At 37.4% G+C, this 14155-nt stretch overlaps 1 protein-coding gene across 4 annotated transcripts in view; it reads left to right on the top strand.

Annotated features, from left to right (window-relative positions):
• Positions 1 to 14155, top strand: part of sox6 (SRY-box transcription factor 6) — a 156287-nt gene that overhangs the window by 104365 nt on the left and 37767 nt on the right. For all 4 annotated transcript variants that reach the window (XM_041275413.1, XM_041275414.1, XM_041275415.1 and 1 more), the window contains one exon: positions 7505 to 7616. In XM_041275413.1, coding sequence (XP_041131347.1) covers positions 7505 to 7616 — 112 coding nt within the window. The remainder of the gene's footprint in view (positions 1 to 7504; positions 7617 to 14155) is intronic.

The raw sequence follows: 14155 nt of genomic DNA, 5'->3' as shown, positions 1-14155 counted from the left end.
TAAATGCTCAGGAGAGAAGGCATGAACTGTAATACTAAAAGTATCGCCTATAAAACAAACAAATTGATATACGAGGGAATACGAGAGTCACCTGGTGATGAGGGATTCACACACTTATCTGTCTAACCCTCATGTGCTATGCAACTTAAATACTGGTTATGCATTATTTGAGTCAAGGTTAATGCATTGAAATTATTTTATACTGACTTGTATAAAGTGCCATATAACACAGTACCATGTAAATTGCGTCTGTAGCTTGGCACTTTTCATACAATCACAAAGCTCGTTGAAAGTAAGATCATTTATAGAACCGGCTAATCTATTTTATAATATAATGTTACTGATTTCAAAACTTTATATCTCATAACATCCTGTTAAGTTAAAGGATTAACGAAAGGTGGTTTATTCAGATTCTTGTGAGCACCTTCAGGCAGTTGGTCTTTGAAGAGAATATCACTTTAATGATTAGAGAAAACTTCTCAGTGTTAATCTAGACTGCCATTAATGAGAATTTGTGTGGGTGGGGAAAGAAACCTTTTACGTTTTTACTTCAACTGTTTGACTCTAGTTTATGAAATTGTAGGTTGTGAGCAAGAATGTGAGCACATAATCTAATCTGAGAATTACCCCATAAACAAGCATCTTCTGCAAATAATCTGTTCAGATCCTATCTGCTTTTGTTAGGGGATATCTACGTTAACTAAAACAGCTGCTATGATTGGACTTGTCTGAATGCACTGTAGCTTAGGCTGGAAAGCTTCCACTTGTATCCATTTCCATACATCTTGGTTGTATACGTGGGATAATGATGTTGGCCCCAGACACACGTCTGGGTTTGTTTATCTTCTCTGGACTCCCTTCATTACCCATGCTGTTTGAGGAATTCCCTATGGATTTTGCCAGTTTACTGCAAACCTTTTTAATTTTATGACCAAGCACTGCCAAAATGTTTTTTTTTTCTCTGTACTGAGTGGCAGCTCCTCAATACTCTCCCTAATTGCCTAAAATAGTTACAAACTTAAATTACACTTTATATCTATGAACCTGAAGAAAAAATTGCCTAAAGTACACATTTCTGTGGAATCTACATAAATCGCATTTCATTGTAAATTCTGATGGCAATACAAATAAAGTTCTGCTGCTCTTTCTGCTCTTAGCACTTTTCTAATTAGGTGTCCATCTAGGACTGCACTTCTATAATATTGCAATTTTAAATGTCCTTGAAAGTAAAATACATTTGAATGCTGCACTGACTGTAAGACAAAACATCTGTAAAACCAAGTTGTAAAATCTGTTTCATTAAAATGCCATGACAAATATTAAATATATATATATATTATATATATATATATATATATATATATATATATATATATATATATATATATATATATATATAACTATATATATATATATCCTAGGTTTAGGTTGTTCTATACATTGCTATCCACAGAAAATATTCAGGTATTAACTAAATATGGATTCACTTTAGCAGGGGATATCTATTGGTTATGTCTTACAGCCGCTGAAAGTATACAATAAATGACTTTTACCACATTTGTCTCTGCTAGACAGTCCCTTTTGTCAGAGGTCATCGGTACAACATAAACAAATTATGTGTTTGTGGGGCTTTTCAACAAACACCTATCTAACAGTGTGAGATTGTGTCCTTGTGGCTGTAGATTTAATCTCCTACCTGTCAGTTAAAACTGGCATTTCCTGAAGCCGATAAGCCCTGGCTGTAGCAGAGAGGGAAAAAAGTCATAGGCAGACAAAGCCCCTTTGTTGCTGATCAATAATTTCTATGCAGATTTGCGTAGGTTTTTTTTTTTTTATCCCTAAAGAATAAATAAGTGGTATACTTTAAAAGGGGGCCAAAACCTGCCCTTTATTGCTGGCCAGCCAGGCAGAAAGAAAAGGAATCAACGTTGAGCTTTGTCTTATTGATCTGGACTGATTGTCATCTGGGACCAAAGAGAATATCTGTGACTTTGATAACAAAGCTACAGTAACCATAAGCCTGTTTGCAGGATTAGGGCCAGGGGTTCTCAAGATTCCAAGTAGAATAATGGCGAACTGATAAATTACTCTCTGAGTTGTGTAAGAAATGTATGTTCTTGGCTTTTTTGGTACTTGATGTTTATGATAAATTAATTACACACACAATGCTATGTATGTACAGATGGAGAAGAATAGTAGATCCCTGTAGAAATGATAAACTCTTACAGATAAAAAGTAATCAAACATGGAATTCCCACAGTATTGCTTAGCAACACCGTTTTCATTTTGAACATTTCAAGTATGTAGGGTGGATTTCAAACCGTACCTTATAATATTTGTGTATTTGTTTTAGCAGATGTAAGAGGTTATTGTGAGAGCATAGATATAATCCCCCCCGCAACCTCACTGTGGCCATTCATCATTTCATCACAATAAAGTCAATTGTTGTCCCAATAAATTATCTATGTTTAATGATGTAATATAATCATGGTAAATAAAAGTGTAATAGCTAAAGTGTTGCTGTGTAAAAATAAATATGTCCTATTATGACTGGAACTATAATTGTACTGCTTGTATCATAAATATGGTTTTTACTATATATAAAAATATAATTGACAACTAATAGAATTTAAAAGAAAACAACTCTTTCCCTCAACCTTTCTGTCCTCTATTGTGAATATTCACCCAGTATCTTCTCTAATCAGCCCTTTTCTGGCCAAAATTAGGCCTCTTTAGGTCCCTCAACTTTTCAAGAAATTGCAGAAATCAGAGATTTGCTGCTCAACTTAAATCCAATCAATGCACACAAGGGGAAAGAGTATTGTAAGAATATGCAGCTATTGCAACTCAAACCTGGGTAAAATGGCAACTAATAGATCCCTAAGGAATGATAAGCACTCACAAATCTCCCTTACTTGCTCTTTAAAGTGATCTGAACACACTACTGCATCCCAACAATGATGCTCAGCTGACAAGATTATACATGTAAATGAATCACTTAGATGTGGATATCCGATTGCAAGTTTATTAAAATTTCACTTTGCATATTATGTTTTATTAATTTCTTCAGTCAGCCTACTTTTCTGCCACTCGCAGTGTATGTTCTCCAGATGAAATTGCACACAGAAACACACTTAATAAACACTTTTGAAGTTTGTTTAATCTGTCACTCTAAAATTAGACCTGTAATCTCATCAAGGTATTTTATTCTTGGGGGGAGGGGGGTAAATCTGTCAAACTAAGGGGCACCTTGTTTGAAATGATTGCACTTGACTTTCAAGTAAAACTTTAAAAGCCTTTGTCAGAAATGTTATGGTAGTTTTGTTTCACAGTTGATAATGCTAATAATAAAGCATTACAGCATTATACCTATTTCAATATGATCTGCTACTTTTATTTAAACATTTATAAAGCATTTAAATAAAACTTGGCAGATCTGATTATGTACGCCAATAGGAGTGTAAATATGAACTGAGGCCTTTTGATATATATATAGCATCCTCTACAGCTTATATATGTCTTTAACGCTTGTCAACCCCATGAAAAACTGATCGGTGCTTGGTAATGGGTGAGATCATCAGGGACAAAAAGTATTTTTGCAGTTTTACCAAGGTGATTGTTATTAATTAATTTCCTACAGTAATATATGTCAGTTATGTCCAGTGTAGATCGTAGCCTTATTTTGTATGCAATCACCCAGATGACAAATAACAAGCCAGGAGACCCCCAGATATATTTCAGAATAATATTTTTTTTTATTTACTTTGATAAACTGAGGGGGTATGGGTCATCTCCCGTGACCGATAATGTAAACAACAAATCAACAGCTATTAGCTACATTCACAGGCATGTTTTTTCGTAATACACATGTTTGGTAGGTCTATACTTGGATCTGGGACATGTTTTAGAAAAAGTGTCTTTGTAGAAATTATTAAATGTAGTTCAATTAAGATTCTTTAAAATATAATTTATGAAAAAAAAGAAAAGAAAATGCAGCCACTGTGTATATGTGTGTAGGCAAATAGCAAGGACCCTGCCAAGTTGCTGTTTGACTGATTGCTACAGATGCTCTTTCTCAAGTATTCTGAGTCAGATCCTTAGTGCAAGTCATCAGGGACAAACAATAGCACCTGTTCCTCACAAGATAGCAGGCCAGTTAGCCCGTTCATGTATCTTTAATGAAGCTTTTGGGGCAGATGGCATTATCCACCACTTAGCAGCGCTAAGACAAAAGAGGAAAACTGCCGATGCAACAATGCACTATATTTACAAGAAGAGAAGGGAAGGTGTCTGAGTGTTTCACTCCCATCTGCTGCTCTTCACTATTTCAGCCCTGAAGAACATCCTAGCAATTAGACTACTCTGGGCATTCAGCCGACTGCAGATGAACTTCAGTTTAACCCTTTCATGGCCTGGACAGGTTCAGAAAAGTACCAGTGGGTCTTTGTAAGAGGGGTCGTTTCTGTTCCAGTTTCCAGACAGAAGTCCAGTGAACAGAAATGTTGCATGACGAAGGTTGCTTAATTTTTATAGCAAAAACAAGAGAAGCAAATAACTGAGATTGGCTTCATTTAATTGTATGTAAAGGAACACCATGTTACATAGCACTTAAACAGGTTAAAGACACAGGAATGCCATTTTCCTGCTTTACTATTTTGTACCAAATAAAACCAGACAAAATAAAATGGCAAGATAATGTGTAATAGCTGTATTATTTACCCGTCATTATTACAGTTTCTTTATTACTGCTTGCATTGAGTATCTGGTTTATTTCATTGCCCTTTTTACTCTCTACCGAAGTGATTCATTCAATTAAGGTCATTTAAAAAACGCTTTACTTTGCAAGAGTGATGATTGGGGAAAAACAATTCTATGTTGTAAACTGGGTCTGTGCAGGAACTCTTAAGTCTGGTTTTAGAATATAAATATGAGACTAATAATGTTTCCCGTAATAGAATGGAGCTTTCCATCCTGGCATGCTGTTGCACTGTCTGTACCCAGTGTTGTGTAATTCATTATTACATTTTTCCATGTGCCACTTGTACAACTGAGAGACAATATTTCATTTGGGTATTTCAGAACATTGACAGAGAAAAGCACACTGTTTTACAGTAAAGAACAATGAAAAATACATTATCCAAACATGTTATCTACTTGCTGCTTTCTCTATAGCTTCAAAATAACATCATCGTAAATGATAAGGTTAAACTTGTAAGAAGTTTAAGACAAGTACTGTAGACAAACGTTTCGGCTAGTGTGTCGCAATTGCATTTGTCTGCTTGACATAATTGCTGATTTTTTTTTTTTATCTTCCTATTGTATTACTTTTATAATTAGTACAATGTGTAACAGGGATGGAAACTTCCATTGCATATATGAGCTTAATAAGAGCTTCTTACTTTTACACCATGATTATGTTCTCTTCTTTGTTGTTTCAGAATTTATTATAATTACATTTCCTTATTATAAAGATTCTGGCTTTCCTTTTTTTGGGCAAGACCAGATTACAGATACACTCATGCAGTATAAACTATCCAAGTAACTGTTTTGCAAGTCAAACTTTCCAATTATATTAGAGTGGTTATCAACAAAATACAAATACAATAAAATTGTAATTCCACATGCATGTAAGAATGTGGAACAAGGTATGCTTTCTTTTTCTGGTGCCCATATATATATATATATATATATATATATATATATATATATATATATATATATATATATATATATATATATATATATATAGGGTTTACAGTGTTTAGTGTCCCATCCTTCATAAAAATACAGAGAGATTGATACCAGTATTAATACGTTTTAACATAGCTCTCACTGCAGAAGTCAAATCTGACTTTTCATGGCTTCGTTAGGGTTACAATACATTCTGCATTGAAATCTTAAATCAGATATAGAGGCACTAGAAAGCTGCCATTTTTTTCCTTCTGAAATCAAGGCAGATTGACTATCCTTTGATCCAGTCAACTATCGACAGCCTTGTTTCAGGGTTGAAGGATTCAAGTGCGACTCGAGTCCTTTTTTTTTTTTTTTGAGACGGCACAGACTTTGTTTAAAAAATAACTGCTTAATAAGTTTTGCACAATTTTTCTAGTTGTTACTTTTCAATTGAATGACTTTTCAACCTTTGTGTTTGAGTTAAGTATTTTATTTTTATATTTCTGTATATACAGAAATCGATTCCCAATTAGGGAAACGTTGAAACTGGTAAGTGTGCGTACAATTACTGCATAAAGCTTGTTCTGAGGACTTTATGATAGTTTAGCCTTGACTTGGCCTTAACCAAGGTTGCTAAGGTTTTTTAAACATTGGTGCTTACTAACAATCGTGATTCCCCATGCTGCCTGCTACAGTATCTATTGTATCCAATTTTTTTTTGTCTTAGGTCGCAACCTAAAATGTAAAAGTTAACTTGAAAAATAAATGTGTATTTGCTAATAGTTTCTCTTCAAATCAAGTAGAGTACCACAGAAGTGAACAATTTTATTTTTAAGACTGCTGTTTGCACTTTGGAATCATGTCCAATTTAACTAAGCTAAGGCCGCACAGAAGAATAAAAAATACATAACATAGCCAGGCTAACCTCAGCTAAAATGTAAAAAGAAATAGCTGCTCAAAGCTAGTTGATTTCATGCCCCAGTGCTGTGGCAGTAATTGAACCCAGACCCTGCTTTATTACAAGTTGATTTTATAGAGAAATGAATTCAGAAAAATACTGTAAAGTGTTTATTTTCTGTGTGACCTTTATTAACCTAGTTTTCATGCCTTTCCTCAAAGGTAAAGAGAGTGACTGCTAAGTTAACCCTCGCAGACACACGGTATCATAGCTGCACCCTATCAGTGCTGTGGGAAAAGGGATATGGCAGTCAGACTGGGCTCTGTTTAAACGGTGTCTCAGGTCAGCTGAGGGGATCAAGCCGACAAAAAAGGGTTCTATCAATTGAAATGCATTAATGATTAACATTTGGAGGCGCAACTTGAAAGATATTTGAGGGTGTATATCTTTCTAGTTGTTAAGGAATTGATGTCTGTCTATCTATCTATCTATCTATCTATCTATCTATCTATCTATCTATCTATCTATCTATCTATCTATCTATCTATATTCAACAATTGACAGAAATTTAGACCTCTTGTGTTGTACAAATTCTAAAAAGCTAATACCAGGATAATTTTCTCTAAATGCTATAATTTGTAACTTGTTGACTTTCAGCTGTAACTTGTCCAAAGCTACATTTGCACTGATCCCCTAAGGAATGATAACATGAACATACAAATGTGAGACAGAATAATGCCTCTTATCTCGGCTGTTTCACCTTTGACACAAAGACAGAAACAATGAAAGGCGAGAGGTTTGATGTGATAATGGTGGGGATTGGGTTACTCTGATAGGTATTGTGTGAGCACACAAATGCTATCAGTACCGGAGAAGTACCTATCAGGTTGAATTTGTGCAGTGTCTGATCAGAGGCCTTTTTGTGTTCATCAGGTTCAGGGTCACATGCCCCCACTGATGATCCCCATTTTTCCACACGACCAGCGGACTCTGGCAGCGGCCCAGCAGGGGTTCCTCTTCCCGCCAGGAATCACATACAAACCAGGTACACTGCTTCCATCTCCCTTTCTCTCTGACAGAGGAAAGCAGACAAGAAACAACAAGAGCTTTTATTTTCCTTTAGATGTGATCAGGCAAATGCCTTCAAATCACTTGTTGCCTGTAAGGAGTTTTGCTAATGGAACATTATATGGTGCATTTTGTTTTGACACCATGCTTAGCAATGGAACACAGCTCACTGAGGCAAAAACTGTTTCTTTTGCTTGTTGCTATGTATGTAGGATTTTATTTCCATTCACGCAGACACGTCTATTTCAGATTTGCATGAACCATTGTTGTTTTTTGTGATTTATTGAAAAAGTCAACAGTACAGGTACCTACAGTTTTGTCAACAAGAATAGCAGTACAGGAACTAACTTTATTGAAGTAGCTGTTCTATGTATTGCTTAAACCAAGGATGTTCACCCTCTCCTTGAATTTGAACTCTGATGCAGTTCATCTCTATTTAGTTAGATAGAAATGCACATGCCAAAAGCTTACTCTAACTTTAACTAAGGGTTTTTCTTAACATGCTATGGCAATAAGTTTCTCCTGTGAGCTTATTAGTAGCCATCCTAAGAGAATCTCAGTGACATATTGCATCACAGAAGTGCAAACAGATGCATACTGTCAGAAAAGTAGTGTACTGTTGGGATTTTTAAAAACCTACAGTATTTCATCCATTGTGGACAAAAGAAATTAATAGTACGTCAAGTTATTTTACCTTGGAAATGTTATCACCAGAATTCCTGTACAGCTGGAACACTTCAAGGCAGTTTACACACTGAACAATGGATTGGCAATAGTAAAGCCCTAATGCAAACAGAATGTCATCATGAAAGCTTAACAGTTTACATATGAACGGTGTTCAGCAAGAAGACCATAAATAGGAAGCTGACTAAGATCCGGTAATAAAAATACCTTTGCTTTGAGAAACGTGTTGGTAGTGTAGATAGCTGAAATGAACAAGGTTTAGCAATCTTGTTTTGTTACATTTTTTTTTAATTGTGGTTGATAATGGAGTCTGATATAATATGAATGAACAGGTACAGGTAGATAACATGGTTGTTAAGGATTACTATTCCTGACTGGTGACAGAAGTTGCAATTAACTGCTTGGAAATATCAGTAAAAGAAAAATAAAATAATCCAAACATGTAAAAGGAATGTTGCATTTGTATAGAGACAGGCTGTCCAATTGGCTTTTAAGACCTCCTAGCAACTCAAGCACTTTATTTATTCAAACATTCCGATCACCTGCCTCAAGTCAAAAAATGCACTCAAGTCTAGTAATTGCTGTTTTCAACTTTGAAATACATGAATGCCTACAACAACTAACTCTGACAAGCTGTTATCTTTTCACATGGCTCACACTGTCCTGCTTAGAAATTAAATTGTGTTTTGTTAAGTTTTAAGTGTTTTTGACACTGGGCTATGTCGCAAACTATTTATTTCAGTTTGTTCCAGACAGATTCACTGAAACAGTAAATGTGGGCTTTATAGTGGAGCTGGGTTACAATTCATAACAGTCTTTCAGAAGTGGTATAACAGCAAGGGATCTCACCCTGCTGGTTTTATCCTTTCTGTAGAATAGCCCCACACTGCTGTGATCACCTTTTAAATGAGAGTGATGAGAGTGAGAGTCACCAGCAGGTAAAGAGTCGGAACAGCTGCCCTTTCCTGTGTGCTGTAAGGCCGTGACAGATGTTCAGATAATTAGCAATGCTTTTATGTAGAGCAAGTCACATGCTTTAGTCTTTAAATGGTCCCAATTCATTGTCATTTGGACTGGCTATTCTGTACCAACCTACTAGTCACTTTTTTTGTATGATGGCATCTATTGGCCATGATTAACTATTGCCTTATGTAACTGCAATTGGAATTTGGTTGAAATCCACTTTTAAATAAAAATCCAACAGTGAAACAATTGTAATAACACCGTCACATTTGGTGTTGGATCACTGTTGATAGAAATTAAAGCAGAGAATAGAAATGAAAGTTGTTTGTGGGAAAAAATAAACTGTGGTTGTAATGAAAAGGACATTGTTGAGCAGGGGCTTGCACAAAGGTGTGTGTGTGTGGGGGGGGGGGGGTCAAGCATGGGCACTGGCCCCTCCAAAAATCATCTCTCATGTACTTGGTTTGTACACGCTACCCCATAACGTGCAGTTAAGGACGTGTGTGTCCCCATAATGTTCGAGTCTAGCTGCAGTCGTACAATTAGTGGAAAAGCCACACATTTTTTTTAATTATGCTATTTTATGCTAAGCTGTTTTAGTAACCTGAAAACTGTTCCTGTACTAAAGCACATGTAAAACTCAAAGCCCGCAGGCTGTGCACACAACTAAATCCGGCCCGCGAGACTATTTCTATCAGTCAATTCAGTTTGGCCAGTGACCAGTCTCCTATAGAGAGCCGAAGTGCTTTCGTCATCGCGGGTTCCGGAAGAGAATTTTCCCCATGTATTTCTCCATAGAGGTTTGCAATATCAGCGATTACTGATAATTGAAACCTTGAACCGCAAGCATTAGCAAATGTTAGTCTCTCGAGAAATACCATAGCCGAGAGACTGGATGAGTTAGCTACCAATCTGCAAGATCAGCTCAGTGAAAAAGCAAGAGACTTCATTGCATACTCACTGGCTGCTGACAAGAGCACAAACGCTATGGACATGTCAATTTTCATCCCTGGGGTGAATCCTGACCTATCCATCACTGAAGAGCTTTTGGGTGTCATAGCGATGCATGGCACTACCACAGGGAAGGACATTTTTCAACATGAGGTGTGTAGATGAGATGAATTTGCTATGGGAGAAATTGGTGGGACTGACAGCAATTCGGGCTCCAGCTATGTGTGGTGAAAAGAGTGGGCTGGTACCGCAGGTGCGTGAGAAGATGCAGGCGGAAAATTGCCTGGGCCAGCAAGTTACGAAAACAGTGAATTTCATCAGGGCCATGGGATTGAACTACCACCAGTTTCGGTCACTTCTTGACGAGCTGAATGCTGAATGTGATGATGTGCCATACCACACAGAGGTACGTTGGCTAAGTCGGAGTAAAGTGCTCAAGATATTTTTGGAGTTGCTTGAGGTAATCACCCTTTTCATGGAAATGAAGGGGAAAGAAATCAAGAAGCTTCGGGATGAGAGCTGGCTTTGTGACATAACGGACCATCTCAACTCACTGAACTTGAAACTGCAGGGTCGCAAACGTAATTACTGACATGTATGACGCTGTGAAATCCTTCCAAATGAAACTGCATTTGTGGGAAAATCACAGGTAAATGCAACAGGTAAACTTTGCTCACTTCTCGACATGACAGACAGTGTCAAACTCCCTTACCAGCGCAACTTTACCAAGTGTGGCTCTTGCTGGCAAACTGAGCCTACTGTGCACTGAGTTCGAACGATGATTTGCCGACATCAAGACGCAGAAGTTTCGAGTTCTTCTCCAATCCCTTTGCAGTGGATGTGGACAATGCCCCAGTGGATATCCAAATGGAATTAATCGAGGTACAATGCAACAGTGCACTCAAGGCCAAGTTCGACTCAGTCGGCGCTGCCCAGTTTGATCCTTTTGTCCCAGACATGCTAGCACATCTCCGCCTTCAGGCTGCCCATGTTTGGAAGCAGATACCTATGCGAACAGCTGTTCTCCCTGATGAAGATAATCAAAATCCCTCACAGAACACGTCTGACTGACAAGCATCTTCAGTCTATCCTGAGAGTTGCCTCAGCACAGGATTTTGCCCCCAAGATTGATCAACTTGCCCAAAAGAAAAGGTGCCAGGTTTCAAGTTCCACAAGTAGCAGCAAATAGGCCTGGTAGGACAGCTATTTTTATTTGTTTAAATGTCTGGACAGATTTTTTTATTTATGTTTTGCAAGTGAATATCATATGTGATATAAATATATGTTTTATTTATGTTTAAATGTCTCAAATCCCATCTGAAGTTAGTTTGGCCTGAGTGATACTGTTACAGCTATAGATGTATGTTACTAGCTGGCTTTCTTGTAGCTACCATGTTATGCGCCTGTGTCATCATATACTTATTATTATGTTTTGCGGCATTGCCGTTTGTGAATATGTGAGTGTGTGCAAGTGAGATTAAAAACGTGAAACACACATTGAAACACTAGTTTACTTCATCTGATTGAAACACAACAGATACATCATACAAACAATAATAAATGTTCTTTTTCGGGGGTGGGAGGGCAAAATATTTACATTCGGCCCTCCACTTCAATAAGATTTCTCAAAGTGGCCCGTGGTGGAATTGAGTTTGACACCCCTGTACTACAGGGAAAGCACTTGAGAAGCTGAATCAAGAATTTCAATGCAGAGTTCCTGAAATGCAGTATGATTTATTTCTACACCACATTGAGCCTATTTTAATGCTTGGGAATCGGGCAGTACAATGTCTTTGCCAGAACTCATGAAGGTCCGTAAAGAACACGACTTGGGACTTCTGTGTCCTGATGCATTCGACCTACTGGTGCTTCTGATGAGGCTCCTCCTGCGGGAGCTAAGGGCTCCCTCCTGACGCCGGAAAATTCCCAGGGGTCCGCTTGAACAGGGGAAGGCGGACCCTGCCACATACCCCTGTCGCGCTGGAGCCAGTCAACCCGGTGATGGTGGTTGGGAGGACTTCGGTGGATGACTACTGTCATGTTCCAATCCATGTCAAAGGGGTGCTCTGCTCTGCCCTGGTTGATACAGGCTCAATGGTCACCCTTGTGCGGCCGGACATCCTATAACAAAACCAGCAGAAGCCGGCTCCAGTGAAGGTGACCACTGCCCAGTTGCAGGCCATGACAAAATAACAAAAAAGATGCAGCATTGTCAGACCTCGAATAATGCAAAGAAAATAAGTTCAGATTCATTTTTAAACAACACAATACTAATGTTTTAACTTAGGAAGAGTTCAGAAATCAATATTTGGTGGAATAACCCTGATTTTCAAGCACAGCTTTCATGCATCTTTTTTGTTATTTTGACCAGTTGTCATTTTCTGCAAATAAATGCTCTAAATGACAATATTTTTATTTGGAATTTGGGAGAAATGTTGTCAGTAGTTTATAGAATAAAACAAAAATGTTCATGTTACCCAAACACATGCCTATAAATAGTAAAACCAGAGAAAATTTCTGTTAATTTTGCAGTGGTCTCTTAATTTTTTCCAGAGCTGTATTGTTTAATGTGCCCCCTCAATAGTGGTCAAATTCATATTCCTGTGTATGCCCCTAGTGTTGAGGCAAGAGTTAATGGAGCTGTGAGAGATTCAGACAATGGGTGTGCCACTCAATTGTCTCCATACACACACAATATGTTGACTTTATATATATAAACAAACAGTGGCCAGCTATGGGGACTACTGTATACAGACAATCAAACAAAGCTGTGCAATTAAAGATCTCAGTTTGTCTAATAGACCTTGAGCACCATATTGTCCTGTAGTGCACATTCAGAGAGCCAGTACCTACAGGTACTGTTCAGCTACCTGTTCCGACATGCTGCACCTTTCTCTTTGCTTTTACAAGAATGGTTCCTCACGCAAACATTCCAAATACCAAAACAAATGTGGAAAAAAAAAAATGCTACAACATGTCAATTGACTCCCTGCCAGGTTAATAACTGAGAGCCTCGATTCGTGCTTTGGAGAATTAAAGCGGTGGTATCCTTAGATTCTGTAATTAAAAATTAAAGCAAATTCCTGCCCCTGAGTGCTCGTCATCTTCAAAAAAAATTCTTCCCCCCCTTTTTTCTGCTGCGCATTGGCTATTTGGCACCTCTAAAATAAAAAATGCTCACACTAGGGTTTTCCCTTGTATCAGACCATTTTATTGACAGATCAGTCAACCCCTGGGAAATGACCATTTACAGACCAGTTAAAAAAAAAAACAACAAAAAATCCCAGAAAAGGCAAAAGAGGCATGAAATCTCTGGTACTCTTTTGGTTAACAAAGCTGCAATAAATTTACATTTTAGTTGTGTGCATGCAAATAAAGGTTTTGTCGCCAGAAGGTGAGTTTGAACAATGGTACAGGGTGTGGTAAAGATTCAAATAACTTCTCTTAAAGAAAAGAAAACCAGCTATTTTCAAACTACAGGAGCATGACAGCTGTACAACAGTGCCAGGGGAAAGTCTTTTGCTAGTTTGATTTTTTAATATGTTTGACATCGAAAATGTTTTAGTACAAATCAAGCGAGGCTATTATTGAATCTACAGTGCGGGTCGCCTTGTGTAATGGGGATGCATTATTCATGGATTTGTAAAGAAATATTTCCACGATAATAATAAAAAAAGCCTTCGAAACAATCTATGCAGCTAGCTGAGGTTGTTATATTTATTTATTTATGGAATCCTTCATTGCATGTTTTACGATAGGGGATACATTTCACACTTACATTAATAGGAAGCTTATGTGCTTAGAATATATAGTCCTATTTCTGTTTTTTTCAAAACAGATAATGAAGCCAAATAAATAACCACCAGTTGACATTCTGATCGATTTATCTCCCAGATAAAGATGCACCCTGAGTTCATC

Source organism: Polyodon spathula, chromosome 17 (assembly GCF_017654505.1).
Source record: "Polyodon spathula isolate WHYD16114869_AA chromosome 17, ASM1765450v1, whole genome shotgun sequence".
In the NCBI taxonomy this organism is placed as follows: Eukaryota; Metazoa; Chordata; class Actinopteri; order Acipenseriformes; family Polyodontidae; genus Polyodon; species Polyodon spathula.
The sequence above is the reverse complement of the archived record's forward strand: the minus strand, read 5'-3'. Positions and strand labels throughout refer to the sequence as shown.